General features: G+C 30.4%; 1 protein-coding gene across 2 annotated transcripts in view; it reads right to left on the bottom strand.

The window, feature by feature from the left end:
• LOC107446775 (protein C-mannosyl-transferase DPY19L1) overlaps positions 1–9079 on the bottom strand; it is a 28916-nt gene extending 19837 nt beyond the window's left edge. Inside the window, exons 1-6 of one of the 2 annotated variants that reach the window (XM_016061534.4) lie at positions 8835–9079; positions 7126–7150; positions 6181–6268; positions 4296–4433; positions 2015–2135; positions 1114–1207 (exon numbers count right to left, since the gene is read on the bottom strand). In XM_016061534.4, coding sequence (XP_015917020.3) covers positions 1114–1207; positions 2015–2135; positions 4296–4433; positions 6181–6268; positions 7126–7150; positions 8835–9021 — 653 coding nt within the window. In that variant the 5' untranslated portion in view covers positions 9022–9079. Of the gene's footprint in view, positions 1–1113; positions 1208–2014; positions 2136–4295; positions 4434–6180; positions 6269–7125; positions 7151–8569 lie in introns of both variants that reach the window. The other variant, XM_043047624.3, reaches the window with a different exon arrangement.
• Between the last annotated feature and the right edge of the window lie 12005 nt (positions 9080–21084).

Genomic DNA, 21084 nt, shown 5'->3' with positions numbered 1-21084 from the left:
TGAAATCTGAAATTTTAGGAACAACACATCGAAAGGTCCTCAAATGAAGTGGGGATGCTTTTTTCCTCCCCTACTTCATAAGTCAGACGACTCTATCCAATTTGCCTATTTAAGGTTATTACGGAAGCTTTATCATCAAGTAAAATAAAGGCAGTAGCAGGGCTCAAAAAACTCAGAAATTTTACCCATCCCCGAGGACGGCTTGTCCAACAATGTACCCGTCCTCCTTTGAAACTAACCCGTTGCATCTAAATAAATAAAAATATAATTTTCTCTTATTTATTACTAACAATTATATAAATTGCACAATGAATTAGTAGTTACTAGGGTTACAAATACTAGGATAACATTATAAGGCAATAAAAGAAATACTAGGTTACTAATAGTAAAACATAGTATTTCTTTAATGAAATAATTTATTTCTTTAATGAAATATTTTAAATAACAAAGGTCAAGTTATCTGTCAATTATCATGTCAATTTATCCAATGGTACTGCGTTTTTTAAATGAATCAACTACGACGTTTGCCAGTTCCACAATCAAGCCAATGATTTACAGAGGTATCTGCACAGAAATCTGAAAGAAGTTTTTCATTTAGGTAGATGTTAATAATTTCGGTTGACGCTTCTTGTTTAAGACCAGTACGTAATGTGTTTTTTTGTAAGTTCATTGCTGAAAAGCCCCTTTCAACCGCTGCAGTACTCCCAGACAGAGAAAACATCAATTCCACCATGTGCAGTATTTCGAGATTAGAGGGTCATTTTAGAAGTGAGGAGCTAGATAACTCTTGTAAGATAACAAAAATTAAAAATATATCACGAACATTAACGGGAAAGTGGCCGTCCGCGCAGACCTTGGATTCGAGAAATTTGTTGTCCGCGGGGAATTTCGAGCCCTGGGCAGTAGATTAAATGCTTCAACAGGAAGCTTTATATTGAGCCAGGGAGATTTTTATTCTGCGTGTGGCTCGAAATACATGTTTAATAAAATTCAGCTCAAAATAGTATTTAAAACAATGGACATTTAAATAATTCTTTATAATATTTTGAATAAGTGCATTTTCCAATAAATATATTTAAGAGTAAATAAAATTGATTAACATAAATAAAATACCTTAAAATTGTCCCAAATATAAACAGCAAAGATCCAACTAATCCATTCAATAAAAACACAGTCGTAACATAAAAATAGGCTGGATCTCCAACACCTATAATTGAAAAAAATATTGCTTAAAAATTTCAGAAAACTATAATATTTATATCAAATTCTCTAAGAAAATGCAAGAGAACATGTACAAGCTAAAAAATTTAATATCAATGCTAAAGGAATTAAAGTTAAGTGGATATTACACGTTTCAACAACATAACACAGCATTTATATCTAAAGGGTGATATCAACAGCTCATAAAAAGCCATAGAAAACATAAGTTAGTGATTTACATTTGAATATGAAGTAACCATATTTGGTTCAAAAATAATAATGATATCAAAACTGCTTTATGATTCATTTATTTTATTGCTATAGTTTGAATAATTAATAAAACTAAAAATTAGTATTTTTAAATTATATATCAACATATTGATTGAGAACATGAACAGTCACAGCTATTAATTTATAGCTCTTTCAAAAATGTGCTCTAAAAACTATACTAATGCAAAATGCCTTTTTCAAATAAATATTAAAATAAACACTATTCATTTCCTTGCAGAAAATTTTTGATTTCATTGTAGCAGTTTAGTACAGAGGCATTTATAAACTAAATATTTTCTACCTGATATCACGTAACAATATATTTTATTATTTTTTCTTTAGACAAACATATGTTCTAATGGCAATATCTAGTTAATGAAATAGCATGACCATGCTCTTTGACTTTACCAATAAATAAAAAAAATATATTTGCTGCTGCTTATAGCTATATATATATAGATAGATACACAAAAATTATGCCAAGATAAAACTTCAAATAAAAACTAAAAAAATTTTAAAGATAGCCATGACTACTTATAATTACCTTCACAACTTTCAATAGGTGGTAAATTATCACCTCTAAGAACCTGCCAACATTCTTTGATGCTGATATTTAAAAAATTAGCTATAGACTGAATATTTCTATAACTAGCAGCTAGTACAACCTGTAAATTAAAATGTATTCAATAAATTACATGTGAAAAACAACAAAATAACACCGAACAGAGATTTAAAAAAAATATGACTAAAAATTTCATAGTATTTGCCATTTATTATTAAAGATACTCATCACCACTTACATTGGTTTTGCCAGGGATCAATAACCCATGCTAAAAATCGTGGGTCTGACCAGATACGACTTTGTCCAATTGTGGTTTGAAATCCACTAAAATGCAATGTCCACGGCCATTTATTATACAGAACCAGTTCATTACGTCACACCTTAGCATAAGTAAGAGATGGAATTCTACAACCTGCGTAGAAGGCTGGATGTCTGATCCAATTACATTTAATCCAATTGAGTCTTAGAGGTTTGGAATCCACCTAAATGCAATGTATCTCGCCATTCATTAGACAGTGATTGTTCATTATATCATATCTTTGCCTACTTGTGTTTAAGCTGGGGTTCTACTACTTGTGCTATAGTCTGGATGTCTGATGCGATTACACTTTGCAATTGTATCTTAGAGGTTCAGAATCCATCTACACATAATGTCTTTGTCCATTTGTTAAGTACAACTACAGTTCATGATATCACATCTTTGCCAACCAGGGTTCGAGTTGGGATTCTACAACTAATGCTAAAGGCTGGATGTCTGATCCAATTACACTTTCTCCAATTGTGTCTCAAAGGTTTAGAATCCACCTAAATTTATTGTCCCTGTCCATTTATTATACAGTAACCATTCATATCACTTCTTTGACTACCAGGGCTTTAGGCTCAGTGTTAAAAACTGGGTGTCTGATTCATTAACACTTTATCCAATTGAAGCAGTCAATTTTAAAAGGGGTGTGTAAAATTTTTACGGAAATAAGTTTTTTGTTGATTAGGGAATATAAATCAGTGATTATCAAATGCTGTGTAATTTCCTAGACTGCCTAAAAACGAGGAGCCAATAATGTGGAAGCATTTAAAACAATCTCTCCACAATTGACACAGTTTTTTTGTTTTTTCTCGAAGGTGCAGATTTGTAACATACCCACTTTTAACATTGACCGCTTCAATTGAGTTTTAGAGGCTTAAAATACACTTAAATATAATGTGACTAGCCACTTATTATCCAATAATCATTCATGCATTAACAAGAAAACATTACCATCATTATGCATTAACCAGAGTGTGAGCTTGGGTTCTGTTCTCTATGCTAAATGCTAGGTGTCTGAATAGATTGCACTTAGTACAATCGTATTTATATGATTTCGAATAAACTTGAAAGTAATGTTTTTTGTAGTTTCAGACCTGGGAAACTGCAAATACAGATGAGGAGCATGGTTTAAATATTGATTATTACCACCAGCTGCTCAATGATCAATATGGTGATTTCAGATCCTCGTACTGATGAATCCAAAACTATCACCAATTACCCATTAGTGCAGCTCTAGCATAATGTAACTAATGAATTATTATTTCACACATTTACATACATAACTTTTTTCTTTAAAAAAGTGAATATCACTTGCAATATTATTTCTTAGAATTGTAGAAAAAATATTCTTAAAGGGAGAAATGGACATTAATATTTCCATGTAATTTTAAGTGTAAATATGCATTCCTCCTTCTAAACAATACTGCACTGGTTGTTAAGTATAGTGACTGGGATTGAGAACTACTTTTTGTATGTGAATACACCGACATTAAAATTGATTGACGTTATCTTTGTCATAATACTGAGAGAGATAAATGCAGAGAGAGATAAATGCAGTTGAACTCCATTGTTTTTTTATCAACAAAATAACGTTTTTTACATTGTTATCATTTGAAAGCCTTTATTATGCACCATTATTATGCACCTTCATTATATATGCACCTTTATTATGTATGCACCCTTATTATGTAGCACATTCAAAAATATGTTTTTTTTTTATTTCCTTGGTAAAAATGATACCGAAACCTTTGGAAGTATGCACTGCCTTGATAATAGAAAAGTAAAGAATTGGTTTAGTATCTTAACAATTCCAGAACTTAAGTTTTTAGAAAAAGAATATAAATAATAATATATAAAAAGAAAAAACTTTAAATACAAATGGGAAAAAAGAAACATATTTTTGCTAATATAAAAATTTTAAAATATGTTTTTAGGATATGTTAACTTTAATAAACTTACTTCAGGGTACAAAGTAAATCTTTCTAATGTATTAATGGTTGATGGGTACTCTGTGAGATTATCATTCATGATTTGATGCAATCCATTCAAAAATGAAGGTGATTCTGTCATTCGCTTGTAGTAAAAATAGTATAGTCCCTGAAATTTACAAAAAATTCCTTTATAAGTTATGCCCATATTTAAAAATTAAAATATTTTTGTATGATACTTCGAACTCTCAATAGTGATTTGAAGCCGACCCAGCTTCAGAATAATGGGTAGCTAGCATGTCTAAGAAGTAAATGCGCATTGATGGCAATATTACCAAAATCATGCCATTGATCAGGAAATTGAGGAACTTTTACCTTTATGACCACTCTGGCCTATGATAGGTGATTGGAAGAATATTTCCTTTTTTACTTTTATGCCATATATCTCGTGTATAAGTTGACCCCTATTTTTGATAATGAGATAGCTAATTTCGGAATGTCGGAGGTAAAAGATGACCGCTAAAGAAAAATCAAATGAAGAAATTTTTAAAACTAAGAAAAGCATCAAAAATTATTAAAGCTGCAAAATTTAAGTTGAAAATATTTCACATTGTTCTCTCTGAATGATATATTAGCTCTCAAATAAAGATGTATAACATTATTGAATCTGACACAAATGATGTTCAGGAATCGTGAAATTTGCAGCTTTATGGTATGCTTTAAAAAAGTTTTCAGCGTGTTATGCATTTTAAAATCCTAGTGAATAATTTTTCTTATCTTTATTTTTTTCTAAATGTAACTTAAAGTGTTATATGCAAAGAAAATATGATATAAGAAAATACAAAATTAATTGTATATAACATAAAAAAAATAGTACTTGAAATGGGTAAATTGATACAGAGTTATTCATATCATCTCATTGTTTATAAAGCATCAATATTTAGGATTAAGGAATGTCTTAATTTATTAAGGGTATATAGATCTTCCACCGCATTTTAGTAAAATTTTTGGGAGTTTGAATAATTAATTTATACACTGATATATACATTATTTCTTTGTTGGAAAGTGTTTGAAATTTTAATAAATAATTATTTTTTATGGCCTTATATTGTCAACTGGCACAGAGCTCCAGTAGAAATTTTGGCACTCTAATTATTTGGAAAAGACACCAAAATTGCGCCTGACATTAAATTCGGTTTGGAAATCATTTCTACTTGTAGAAATGGTTAAAATTTGTACAGTGATCATTGAGTTTTAGTTGAAATTTCAGCACTCTAGATAGCCAGAAAGTGATCACAAAATTTTTTTTTTGTGATAAAATTCTGGTCAAAGAGCAATTAGAATTGTATTATCGTCAGACACAGATCTCTAGCTGATCACTCAAACTAATAGGAAAAAGGTCAGAATTTGACCTGGATATAAATTTTAAGTGCAGCAGTTAAGAGAAATTGAATCTTGTATTGTCATTCCTCCTAGTGATTCATTTTAAATAAACTAATTAATACTCTAGCTCAGGAACACCCAATACCATACTGGTGGGCACCAATTTTATTTGTGCTCTATGCTACGATTTAATTAAAATGGTATGTTAAATAAAAAAAAGGGTAAAATTAAAAAAAGGTTAGACAAGTATTGCAAAAAGCACTCTTGTTTTTTATTTTATTATTTTTTTTTTTTAAAGACTGGGTTATATTTTTTCCGGCTTATCAGTAATTTTTTTGATTACAAAATTTCACTTTCCCAAAATTAATAAAAATATAATTAAAAATAGTACAATAAAGTTAATAGGAAAAAAAGAAAAAAAATTAATTTATCACATACTTTTAATCACTATTGAATTCTAAAATTAGAAACACCATAATATTATTAGGGAAAAGAAATATCAGAAAGTTTTTAATAAAGAAAACAGGGCATACCATTTCAGTTCTGAAAGTCATTTCTCTCTCCAACGTTGATAAATGTGAAAAATGTCTGTCATTTTCAAACATAGTTGCTTGATGGTAACTATTATAAATTTAAGTTGTATTAATATATAATTAAAAAAATACATGATTGTTAGTTTAAATATACAAATTAACTGATAAAAAGAAAGATTTGTCATATAATACAAACTGGATGGAGCTTGTTTCCTGTGCAGAGATTAAAAAAATCAACAACATACATCAGTGATCAAAATAAATTCATGTGGCCATTTTATATAAGAGTCACAATTTGCTGTCCAGGGGTTTTGGTTTTCCGGTTTTCTGATTTCCGGATTATGGGTTCTGTACTGTACCACATTTTATATAAATAAGCTAACAATCTATGTTTAATAATTCAAGAGTCCATTTTATTCATTCGCTCTAATAATAAAAACTTAAGCATATGATGAGCTTGGATGAAGAAGCAAATAAGCGACATTTTCTGGGGTATTTATTAATCAAACTAATCAGGAAAAATAACATTGTATATAAGTGGTAGCCTTAATGTAAATAAATGTTTAATGTAACACAATTATTTTTGCTTTCACTTTAATTTGATTACTTTAATCACATTACTTTTGAGCATGTTTGCAATTATGGTAGGTATTACAACTACCAAATTAAGTTTAAAAGTAGGTAGTGGTAAATAAAATAAGGCAAAGAAGTGCTAACTGTGCCTTCCAGTAAATTTAGATTAAAATAGTTCGGATATCACTTTTTTTCTCCTTATTGTTTTAGTTAATTATAGCCACTCTGAAAATGTCACTTATCTGGTTCATCATAGTTGGCACAACTATCAAAAACGCCATTAAAAAGTATACAAAACATATAGAACAGACCAATCATTTATATATATATATATACTATATGTAAGCAAATATATAAATGTAGAAAAATTACCTGTTGAAAAATCCAAACAGCACCGCTATAAAGAAATTAATTTTCACATTAAATAAAATAGACTACATTTAAAAAAAATAGTTATATGAATTAATAATAAATAAATGATTTTTTGAATAAATGGTAAACCGAATACAAATAACAAAAAAAAAATTATAAAATGGTGTCTGATAAATTTTGATTTTAGAGCTAGAATAAATCACAATCAATATGACATTCTTGTTTTCTGTATTTTTACATAACAGGTAAAAATTAATATTCTAATAAATTATTCATTTTTATTGTTCTGTTTTTTGGCTATTTCAAAGTTTATTTCCTTTTAAAATACAGAAAACAATAAAGAATTTTTAAATTTCAAACATAATGTATGTTCACTTAAAAAAAAAAAATTTCAAAAAAATAACCTTTTGATAACTTTTAATCTTAGCATTACATTAAGCATAATAGTAATAATAGCATTAAATTTTTATGATGATAAAATATTAGCTGGTATGTACACAAATTTCATAAAAAATTTTTTTAAGCAGCTTAGTATATGGATATTATTTATTAAAATGTATTTTTTGTTTATGTAATTTTACTTATCAAACAACGCAAAACAAGAACTACTTTAGACATAGATATTTTGAACAGCATCTAAGTCAGGTTCATAACAACCTCAGTTGATCTACAGCAGATGTGAAATTTCAGAGCTTAGTTTAATTGGAGATATTTCTATATTGGTATCTGTCGATAACAACTTCAATCTCAAAGTTAATCTGACTGGTTATTATATTTCGAGTAATGAAAAACAAATATGGTAGCTTGCCTGAAAGTTTGAATCTTAACCTACTTTATTTCATAATTATTTTTTAAAATTTTTTACATGCTTCTTTTAGGCTGTTACAAAAACTTATTTTGGCACTTTTACCAACTAAACTGCACCAAAGCGATGGTATTATTATTTTGATGCAGTTACCAATACATAATTGGGAATATTTACACATTGTAATTATTTACGTATTGTAGGGGATATTGTCATATCTTGATCTGTAGCACAAACTATAATTGACCAAGTGCCAAATGGGTATTAAACTTGCAAATGCTTTTTTTTTCTTTCTACAAAAATCTGTAGAGGTTTGCCTGAGGGTGACTACAAGTTTTAGGTTATAAGTTATCCCCTTTCTGCAGTTTTTTTTTATAAAAAAAAATTTCCTGCAAATAAAACTTGGCGATTATTCTGCCACAGATTACAAAGCGCAAATCCTTTTATGATTTGAACAAAAATAATTACCAAATCTTAGCAACTTCCTGACAGTGGGCCACACAAACTAAAATAATAATTATAATGGCAGATAGGGACAAATGTAAAGGGTATACTTGTAACCATTCAATGGCAGGCAAATCTCTTCATGATTTTTTTTTTTTTTTTTAATTTACAGGTTTTATATCTATTTAGTAGTACCTTGGACATTGCAGTTGACGCAAGAGATCACGACACCAAAATATCCCTTCTTAAACCATTATTTTAATATCTCAAAAACAACGGGATTTGCTATAGTGAATTTACCGGCATTAGAAAAATTTAAAATTAATTAAAAAGTGCAGAAAATTAAAAGCCCTTTTAACGAAATATTCACCATTTCATAAAATTATTTCCAAGAAAGAATTTAATTAAAAATGGAGAGTGTATATATTTATATTTAAAATGGAAAGTATATATAAGATACCCAAGGCGGCGATAGAAAAGGGACGTATTCCATCGACTTTTGATAAACGATTAGAAAATGAGAATGCTGGGGTTGAAGAATTTTCGTCTGGGGTAACTTTTTTAGGTTTATTTTTAATGTTATTTTTCTCTTTCCTATTATTAGTTTTTAAATTAGAAACGCTTCGTTTGTTTATTTTCTTTGCCATATTTACGTTAATTGATTGATTATTGATTATAAAAGCTTCCAGCTGCCTGTTTTTGTTATATTTTAGCTGTAGTAAAAACAAGTTTTTATAAATGGAATTCATAGACCATTTTTACTGCTCTTCTTCGGACATGTGATTGCACGTGCGTGTGACTGAACACCATGCAATAAAGGACCTATCTCACTGAATGCGCACGAAAAAATCTTGTGCGTCATACAGGTTCTCAATCGCATACGAAAAAAAATAAGTCACATCCAGGGAAAATAGTTCTGCTGTTTCTAAATATTCGCATTGAGAAATCAGATGCGGGAATATCCCTTAATCTTATTTTTGTTGTTGGGAATCTTGGCACAAGGGAAGGGCTCAAGGGAAGGTGATCCAGGTTCGAATCAAAAAGTCGTGACAGATTGATACGTGCTCTGCTTAGGGCTAGCACGGACAAAAAAAATACTTAGTGATAGACGGATAAAGAGGAAAAATTTCTTAATATCGTTAAAATATTCCGAAAAATCTGTTTTTTGAAAAAATTCGCTACTTAAAATATTATATGCACTATCACTAGCATAATTAAAGACACACTTTTGAATCTTTGAAATTGGTATATAGTTGTGAAAATCAGCTCATAAGAATCGAAGTTTTTCAGGATATTTTATTCCCGTATTGCATAAAAAAGCACATCACTATCATTAATCATGGCTTTCCCCCCATATCCTCAAGCAATGTTTAAAGGTTTATAAGATAATGTTTCATTAATATAGTTAACAATGATGTTTTAAAATTTAGGATTTTCAAAATTAAAATTTGTTCAAATTTTTTATTTATTAGTGTTTTAAAATTTATTTGCACCAAGAATAGTAAATAGAGTAATTATAAAATGCAATTAAAATTAGGGCTTTTAAAATATTTTGAAGGAAAAATAAAGCTTCTTCTTTGAATTTAAAGTTGTGAATCCATGACCTTAATCAGAACTCGTTTTTCTTCATAAAAATTGTTTTTTAATAGTTTCAAATGTCCACATTAACATTATCAAAAACTGTGCCTAAAATTATTAAAAAGTATAATAATTATAGTAAGTGAACAGCCCCTCCTTTACCCATTTTAAAAATTTTGAATTAAATTGTTGAGTTATTGAAGTGTTGATTAGATTTAAAACATTTTACACGACAAATCTTTATAGCACAAAAATTTAATTTATTTCTATAGCACAAAGATTTAATTTATTTCTTCATCTACATATAATAAATAATAAAATGTCCCTTTATTTTTCTCTTATAAAATTTCTCATTTTTGAGGTTTTTATCAGGATTTTCTTGATGAAACTATTTAAGTCCCAATCAGGAAGAATAAAAAAGACGGAATATGAACGAAAAATGACGCCTCTGAATAATTCACATAGGTTAATTAATTTGCTATGCAAATTAATTAAGAGCGTCATTTTTCGTTCAAGAACTCGATTAACCCAGTGCTGCAAACGCAACAAAACAAAACGTCTGTTACAAAAATATTCCCCGTAGTAATATTATATTGATATGAAAAAACAGCTATTATATAACAACAGCTATTTTGTAAAATTATTAAAAACTGGGTTGAATACTGTGCTTGGCAGAGAAGATCATATAAATAAATGAAAATGTTTGTTAAAAAGTTGCAATTTGTCCTGAAATTTTAAGTCCTGAAATTTGTGTCCTGAACTATTAATTTGTCTTAAAATAAAATCCTGCAATTTTTTATTAAATTATCTTATACCAATAATAAATGTTTCAAATTTTACAATAATGAATTGTGAGTATGACAAAGAAAATCCTCTTGCATTTAGGCATGAATTTTTTTTTAAAAAAATTGGTATTTCACAAAAGCGATATCCCTGATAATAATTGCAATTAATACAATGTAAATGAATTTAGTGACAATAAAATTCTGAGACATTGTTGTATAGACAAGTCAGACATGACTTATTATGTATTTTTAAGTCTAAATTAAAAAGAAATTAGAATTGATTTAATAGATCTAATATTTTTGATGTTATATATATTTTATGAGTAAAAACTAAGTCAAAAATTGTATATTTCATACATTAAACCCTAATTTCTTCTGAACAATTATTTCAATTCAGATTAAGCGTAAAAAATTAAATTGGAAGAAATGCCTCACTTGTCTAGACAGCAATGTTAGTGGTATAAAATGGTTTAAGTCTAAGTCAAAAAATTGCACTTTCTATACATGAATCTTTTATAAATTTTCGAACTACTAAACTATTAAATCATACTGCTTATTCTTATTCGATTTGGCGTATGCTTGCCTAGTTAGTAATGTTAGATCCGTAAATATGTGTAAATAAGCTGTACTTTTATACATAGAACATAAATAACTTCTATAATACTAAACGCTTGATTCAACTTAAAAAAATTTTAAAAATACTAGATAGTATTTAAGTCTATCCCTCTTTTACCCTCTTATCCTTTTAGAGATACAACCTTAATTCATTAATACATTAATATCATTTTCATATTATGAGCAAGAAATCATAATCCTTTTTATACTATGCTCCACTTATATGAAAGAGAAGTGTTCAGAATTTTTATTTCCAGCAGAATAAAGACTTTAAAATGCACGAAATTAAATAAATATCAATCAATATTCTACAGCGCTTGTGATTTCCCTTACAAACATCGTTGAGAAACCATGAGATAATATTTTGCTGATATTTCGTTCGAGGATGCCATTTTATAATTCCTCTAACTTGATCTATGTTGTCAGCAAGTCTATATTTTTATTGATCTTTTAGCATTTTCAACTAGTTATAAAACTAAGTATTAAATGCTTAACTTTAATCAAAATTTTATAATGTGTTGTAATTCCCAAGTTAAAAATTTTATGAAAAAGTAGAAAATAATTTTGATTATTAAAAAAATATTTATCAAAGTTTAAAATCGATATTATTTAATGGGACTAAAAAGTTTCGCACATTTTTGATAACTTTTTAATAATTTTATGAATTAAATGTCAAATGACAAAAAAAATCCTCATAAAGAGTCAGACAGTTTCAGAAATTTGAAATCTCCTGTATTGGTAACCATTCATACCGAGAACCCAGAAGACCATTGGCTACATGTTTATACAGATGACTCCTATTCTGACCCACGCATGTCAGCAGGTTCTGGAGTTTTTTCTGATTTGTTTTTATTCTGTGGCTCTGCCGGGAAATACAGTACAATCTTTGATGGCGAATTTCAGGCTTTATTTATTGCAATGAGGCAACTATTATTTATCCACTACAAGTTTGAAAAAGTTGTTTTACTTTCAGATTCCCAGGCTGCAATCCAAGCAATTAGTTTACAAGGAAACACTTTATCAGATAAGGTACTCCAGTGCTAGGAGATCATCAGGCTTCTAATACTGATGAAAAGAAGCGTTGCCATCCAGTGGATTCCCAGCCATTGTGGCATTTACGGTAACGAGCAGGCTGACTTCCCCGCTCGGGAGGGCACTCAGTATGGTTCGACCAAATTGCTCTACCACTCGATAAAACAATTTTTAATAACATTATGAAAATGAATACTTCCTCTTGGATACGAGATAGTACAGGGTTATTCATAATTCCCTCCGGAGTTTCGAAGCGTTATAGTAAAAAAACGAAGACGAATATGGCAAAAAAGAACATATGATATTATTCCGAAAGTATTCAAGTTTTAATTTAAGCAGTTGCCGGTAGATGGCAGTAACATGTACCACTGAAGCCAGAAAAATGGCGTTTACAGGCGGAGGGAATTATGAATAACCTTGTATTAAGAATAAGAACTGGAGTGGAGGCAGGTATGGAGGCAATACCAGACCAGCCTTGCCGAGATGCTGTAGCTCTCTTTCGTCTTCGAACAGAACACGACTGGCTTGGGAGAACAGTTGTATCGCTTACGCATCCTGATTGTCGACTATGTGATTTTAAAGAACCTATGAAGTGAAAATATCTCCATCGCTATATGTCACTTTATGGTCTTGACTCCGAGACTGCTAAATATTGGCGTGCGAGAGAGCTTCTGGGGAAATGACTTCGGTCTTTCTTTTACTTTTTATGATTCCTTCGGATGCTTCTTCTTCTTCTTGTATGTGATTGTTTTTCCGGCCATTGGAAATAAAAATAATTCAAAATAAAACTTTTAATTAAAACAAAGTCTTCTCTTATAAATGATGTCTATACAGGATGGGCGACGTTGAAGCGAGGGAAGTACGTGCGCATTCTTATATTCCAGACATATAAACAAAAGTTTCATGAATCGTCATCGATTTAAGCTTAGCAAAGTTAAAAAGAGTTAAAACATTTTGAAATTTTGAGAGCTATAGTAACTATGTATTTTAATTTTGCCCCCCCCCCCTCCGAAATTGGAAGCCTGAGATACCCATGGTTTAAATTCGCTACATGAGAGAATGTATAAATTCAGTAAATAGGTAGAAATTATAAATTTCTTAAATAGAATTAACTACATATAAGGGTAAAAAGTTCTTGAAATGATAAAAGTTAGATTAAGATTACAACTTTAACCGGGATTGGTTACACAATTAAATCCAAAACGCTCGTCATTCCTGAAAATTAATTTGTTTCTGCTACTTATGCTACTTGCCAATTAACAAGCCTGTTTGAAATCAAGCGAATTTTTAAGGTAGAGGGTGCGGTTCTTGTTTTTCAGTAGTACCATCTATGGACAAGAATACGACTTTAGCCACGCGGACGTCACAGCCCGTTTTACAGGAATGACCCAATCATACTCCATTTATTTATCCACAGATCGTAATTTTGACCTGAACCAGAGAACTTTCCATCTCCAATTCAGTACCGCCAAAGGTATTGATTTTCTAAGGGAACTTGGAGGACTTTGTGACCCTGAAAGACTTAACGAGCACCAATCACCATTTAATACACGGGGACTCTTCGGCCGGTGGAATTCGAACTTCCGTTCTCACGAACACGAGCCCAACGTTCTACCAACAAGACTATCTAGGCAGAAATTAATTGAAAAGCAGCCAATAAAAAATATAATTAAATCCTCCACGTTGAGATAGTTTAAAGAAATGCTTAAGATTATTTAATCCCAAAAATTCATTTAATCCAAGAATTTTTTTAAAAATATTCTTCTTTTGGGCAAAATTTCTCATTAAATATACACCTACTGTTAGATTCATTAAAATAACAAAAAATAATAATAATAAATTATGACGCCTGCTCAGACTATCAAAACTCAGCTGCAATAATGGCCGATGGAGAGTAGATGATGGTTGTCTGGATGGTTACCATTAAAAAGTATTTACCAACTACACGCTACCAACGTTCTAAAGTGCAAGAAACTGATGGTCTGTTATAACTATTAAATGATTATATTTTTGAAATTCGTTGAGATAATTGTTGATTTCTCAAGAATTAGAGAGTAGATGACGGTTGCCAGGAACTGTCCATATATAAGTATTTACTAAGGACACGCTACCTACCTAAAATACGAGAAACTGACTATCTATTATCATTATTAAACTATTATATTTTTATATTCGATCAAACAAAATTTTTTTTAAATTTATCAAGCAGCTTTGGAGATCATTAATCAAATTTGAAACTTTTTTGAATTTAAAATACTAGTGTAAGATGCATGAACTCATAACTTTATACGTGTTCAGAATAGGCAAAATGAAACGTTCGCAAACTTTTTCAGTGATGAGGCTTTTCTCGTAGGTATTTGTTGTATTTATTGAAATAAAAGACAAAATATCAATTACAATGCAAGGTCGTTTCTTTATTTATGCAAGCAGGATATAAGATCTCACCATTTTAAAATTTTTATTTTATTTCATTAATTTCCTATAGCAGCAAAGCATACATATAAATAAATAAATAAAAAAGTTAAGACAATTATTGCGGATCCATAAATTGTATTTTTATTATTTTGGCAATCCGGATTTGTTGCAAATTTTTTTTGGTGTCGATAAACTCAAATTTAATAAAACCGAGGAGGTTGATTTTCCCTACACATCGAATTAAGTTAACGAAATCGGTTGAATAGTTTCTGAGTGAATTTTTTGACTATTTGGGAAATTAAAGTAGTAGAAAATATTAAATAATTATAAAAAATTATTTTCTGCTTAAAAATATTTCTGGAGAACCGAATTATATAATTGCGTGTAAAAACTTTTTATTCACTTTAAAAGTTTTCGATTTAGGGCTATTTCGCAAAAAGTAGATTTAACTTTAAGGGATCCAAACATTCTACCAAACATTCGTTTACTAATATAGTTGCAAAGATATTTAAATTAATATATTTGATACCTTCTAAAAAGTACTATTATTGTGTAGCTATAATATTGATTCCGTAGAGGTAGGTTTTTAAAGGATCTTTGAAAGGAAAAAATACCAGAGAAAATTGCTTAATTGTAGTAAATTTTAATTATTATGTCTTCGAGTATCAGCAAATGATACCGAATGTAGTTAATCTTTGGTTTGATAGGAATTTTTAAGAACGTGTTTTGCTTAATCTAATAACGTAAAGCTACCGAGTGGAATAACAAATAATATTAAATTCAAAAATGGAATTACTTTAGCTTTGTTGAGTCGGTATAGGTGTTTCAGTTTTGTGCAAACTTTCTTACTGGTGATCAATACTGATTGATAAATTATTCACTTTTTTTCCAACCCATACGAAAAACGGGTATTCAGCTAGTTTAAAATAAATTAATAATTTAATAATAAATTAAATATGATGCTGCATGTCATAAAATAATTAAAGCATATACTAATGTAAGCCACATGAAGTTTTGGTATAATTTTATAATTAATTATATTACGAAACCTATCGATGTCTATTTGAACACTTACACATACCACCAAACACGTGATCATGAGTAAACCTAAAGCTAAAATTATCCTGCTACACCGGTTTCGACTGGTTTGATCATAAAAACTGCACAACTTATCATTTTAACTGATGATAAGGATCAAAAAGGAAGTTAATAAAAACTGAGAAACCGCAGTTTTGCTGTGAATCTTACTTCGGACAACTCATCAAACATCTCATGGTCAAATATGATCTTCATCGTGTATATTAAGCAGCGAGAAACTTCTCCTAAATCATCGAACCCATAACTCTTCTTCCTTAGACGAAGCGGTAAAAAATTTCGCAGGGACATCCACTCGTCGCACTAAAAACTCCAGTGATCTATATTCCGTGCCATTTGCATTAAGTCTTCTCGAATGCATCACAGAATGACATTGGTAAGACCTCCCGAACGCTTGCACAAAAAGCCACACAACGTGTTTTCGAGTCCTGGTTGCTGGTCACGCATTAACCCTTTGGAATCGCTTTATAAAATATATACCAGCGTCTGATGATATATACGGGGTGAAAAAGCTTAATAAAAGGTCGCGAATGATTGGCCGGTGTTATAACACTGTCAAGAGTCATTGTAGCAGTCAAGGGCGCGACACAGCTGGTCATTAAAGTCAATATTAGGGTTTTGAATTATTGCCAACTCTTTGAGCTGTCACACGAATCGGTCTTCAGAAAAAAAATGAAAGGACAAAGTAGACTGACTAGTTAAAGTCATCAAGTTTTTCTAATCGCAATAATCCGACATCAAGAAATGGAGAAAGGTTGAGCCATTTTGTTCTCTTCTCAGGATTACTAAATACACATCTCAATATTTCCAGATTAGGACATGCATTAAGTAATCTTGATGGATCAGAATTCGTTTCATCTAAAAAGCATATTTTTGGAAAGAAAATTTCTTTACTTTTGTGTTGCAGATAAAGGAAAAAAGTAGTATTATTTCATTCATCATCATCGATTAATGCCTAGTCACTGTAGTGGACTTGGGGTATTGAAATTTATGTTAATAGTGATCCAATTGTGTTGCTCGTAATTCGAGATCAAGAAATGGTGTATAGTTAGGCCATTTTATTTTCGTCTCATGTATTTAATAATCCTTCTCAGAATTATTATATACATGTCTCAATATTTCCAGATTAGGACAAGTATTTAGTGATCCTTCTCAGGATTACTAAATGCATGTCTCAATATTTCCAGATTAGGACAAGTATTTAGTAATCCTGATTGATCATAAATTGTTTCTACAAAAGGCATACTTATGAAGAGAAGTTTGGTTTATTTTCATAATGTAGATAAAGGTTGGAAATAAAATTATATTATATATCATCGATTAATTTTTAGTCACTTTAATAAACATGGAGCATTAAGAATTCCTTTTGATAGTGATCCAGTTTTGCTGATCACAATCTGACATCAAAAAACGGAGAATGTTTGAGCCATTTTGTCCTCTTCTCAGGATTACTAAAAACATATCTCAGCATTGCCAGATTAGGACATGTATTTAGTAATCCTGATAGATCCTAATTCATTTCTACAAAAAGCATAGGTATGGAAAGAAATTTTCTTGCCGATAAGAGCGGTGAATAATATTACTCCATTTATCATCATACATTAATGCTTAGTCTCAGTAAGGGACTTGCAACATTAAAATAATTTATTTCAATAGTAATCCAGTTTTGTTGATCACAATCCGAGATCAAGAAACGGTGTATAGTTGAGCCAGTTTGTTCTCTTTTCAGTCTTACTAAATACATATCTCATTAATGCCAGATTAGGACATGTATTTAGTAATCGTGATTGATTTTAATCCGCTTCTACGAAAAGCGTACTTATTAAAGCAAAATTTCTTTATTTTCATATTGCAGATAAAGACTGAAATTAAAATTATTTCATTTATCACCATCGATTATTGCCTAGTCACTGTAGTAAAGTCGCTGAAGTATTAAGAATTCATTTCAATAGTGATACAGTTTCGTTGATCATAATCCGAGATCAAGAAACGGTGTATAGTTGAGCCAGTTTGTTTTCTTTTCAGTCTTACTAAATACATATCTCATTAATGCCAGATTAGGACATGTATTTAGTAATCGTGATTGATTTTAATCAGTTTCTACTAAAAGCGTACTTATTAAAGCAAATTTTCTTTATTTTCATATTGCAGATAAAGGCTGAAATTAAAATTATTTCATTTATCACCATCGATTATTGCCTAGTCACTGTAGCATTAAGAATTCATTTCAATAGTGATACAGTTTCGTTGATCATAATCCGAGATCAAGAAACGGTGTATAGTTGAGCCAGTTTGTTCTCTTTTCAGTCTTACTAAATACATATCTCATTAATGCCAGATTAGGACATGTATTTAGTAATCGTGATTGATTTTAATCAGTTTCTACTAAAAGCGTACTTATTAAAGCAAATTTTCTTTATTTTCATATTGCAGATAAAGGCTGAAATTAAAATTATTTCATTTATCACCATCGATTATTGCCTAGTCGCTGTAGTATTAAGAATTCATTTCAATAGTGATACAGTTTCGTTGATCACAATCCGAGATCAAGAAACGGTGTATAGTTGAGCCAGTTTGTTCTCTTTTCAGTCTTACTAAATACATATCTCATTAATGCCAGATTAGGACATGTATTTAGTAATCGTGATTGATTTTAATCAGTTTCTACTAAAAGCATACTTATTAAAGCAAATTTTTTTTATTTTCATATTGCAGATAAAGGCTGAAATTAAAATTATTTCATTTATCACCATCGATTATTGCGTAGTCACTGTAGTATTAAGAATTCATTTCAATAGTGATACAGTTTCGTTGATCATAATCCGAGATCAAGAAACGGTGTATAGTTGAGCCAGTTTGTTCTCTTTTCAGTCTTACTAAATACATATCTCATTAATGCCAGATTAGGACATGTATTTAGTAATCGTGATTGATTTTAATCAGTTTCTACTAAAAGCGTACTTATTAAAGCAAATTTTCTTTATTTTCATATTGCAGATAAAGGCTGAAATTAAAATTATTTCATTTATCACCATCGATTATTGCCTAGTAGCTGTAGTATTAAGAATTCATTTCAATAGTGATACAGTTTCGTTGATCACAATCCGAGATCAAGAAACGGTGTATAGTTGAGCCAGTTTGTCCTCTTTTCAGTCTTACTAAATACAAATCTCATTAATACCAGATTAGGACATGTATTTAGTAATCGTGATTGATTTTAATCAGTTTCTACTAAAAGCGTACTTATTAAAGCAAATTTCCTTTATTTTCATATTGCAGATAAAGGCTGAAATTAAAATTATTTCATTTATCACCATCGATAATTGCCTAGTCACTGTAGTATTAAGAATTCATTTCAATAGTGATACAGTTTCGTTGATCATAATCCGAGATCAAGAAACGGTGTATAGTTGAGCATGTTTGTTCTCTTTTCAGTCTTACTAAATACATATCTCATTAATGCCAGATTAGGACATGTATTTAGTAATCGTGATTGATTTTAATCAGTTTCTACTAAAAGCGTTCTTATTAAAGCAAATTTTCTTTATTTTCATATTGCACATAAAGACTGAAATTAAAATTATTTCATTTATCACCATCGATAATTGCCTAGTCACTGTAGTATTAAGAATTCATTTCAATAGTGATCCAGTTTCGTTGATCATAATCCGAGATCAAGAAACGGTGTGGGACCACAAATGCTCTATTGGATTAAGGTCAGGGGAATTTGGGGGCCAAGACATGACTTGAAAGTCACTGGAATGTTCCTCGAACCAATCCATGATGATTCGACCCTTATGACATGGTGCATTATCCTGTTGGTAAACACCATCCCCCGCAGGAAAAGTTTTTGCTATGAATGGGTGAACCTGGTCTGCAACTATGCTCAAGTAGCTTACAGACGTCAAGGATTGTTCTATGTGGATTATGGGTCCTAATGTGCCCCATGAAAACATTGTTCCTGGGAGAGAAACCATGAGAATCTGGGCGAGCCCATTGTTATAGATGGAGGGTGGTCATAATGTAATGGCTCTTTGGTGTATATGGAGCCGTTTGCGGTTACTCTCTCCCATTTTGAGGGTCAAGAATCCAAGAAAAGAAGATACGTTTAGTTATATATGTTTATAAGATATGTTTATGCGTTTTTGTATCTCATGTCGTAGCTTGAAATATCGGCCGCACTAACTAATTAACATATTTCCGGTCGAAATCTAGAGCCATGAAGTTATTTTCTTTGTGGGTAAGAATGCGACCAGTAGATCAAAAGTTATCAATTGTATTCGGCTTTTCCTTTTGCACGCCAAAAATATTTTCAGCTAATTCCCTTTAATAAAACCTGATGTCATTGAACTTGACTCATAGTTAAAACAGCCAAATTCTTTCCAAAAATAAGCAATTACGAATGACAGCATTTAAAAAAAAAATCACCACCAACTAAAACATTTCCTTTGATCACCATCGTATATCCTCCTCTCGAATTTAATAATCGTTATCATGATGCATAATTACACGATGCATTATCGGCATTTCGTGTCTAAAAAACCTCCATTACATCATCTTTAGAGATTTTCCTCTCATAATAAGATCATGAAATCAGTTACACGCGACACGAATGAAAAATAGTTTGCAATACGAGTTTTTTTTTCTTTCTTTTTTTTGTGAAGTTTTACTCCTTCGAACAAAAGGATACGATATTGAAAAAAACTGAAAACAACAAGTTTGATCTGTGGGAAAAACTTCTCACATCATTGTTTTTAGAGGGATTACCAGGTTTTGCATTTTTTTTATTACTGTTAGTTTTATTAATTGATTTGTGTGCGCGTGTGTGTAGAAATAGAACAGAACAGAACTTATTTTTATTTTTAAATTTCAACTAAACTCGTGGCAAATTTAACCTTCAAGCGCTGTTTATATAACTATTCGTAATTTTACACAGTAATAAAATATTTCGCATTAATGACGTTTGTAATCTAGTTAAAAGGACCCTCGGTGGCTGAAGGGATAGAGCGATCGCCTAACAACGATGTGACCCAGGATCGAATTGCTGAGGTGGCTAGTTGATACGAATTCCTCAACCGGCTCGAACAGACCACTGTGTTGACATAAAATATTCTCTGTGGTAGACAATTAAGGCATTAGAATCCTCTTGCCATAAGCCTAATCGTGAGAGGTTTTCGTGGTTTTCCTCTC

Source organism: Parasteatoda tepidariorum, chromosome 9, assembly GCF_982258835.1.
Source record: "Parasteatoda tepidariorum strain Cologne lab strain chromosome 9, Ptep-v5.0, whole genome shotgun sequence".
NCBI lineage: Eukaryota > Metazoa > Arthropoda > Arachnida > Araneae > Theridiidae > Parasteatoda > Parasteatoda tepidariorum.
This window is presented reverse-complemented; position numbering and strand designations above follow the sequence as displayed.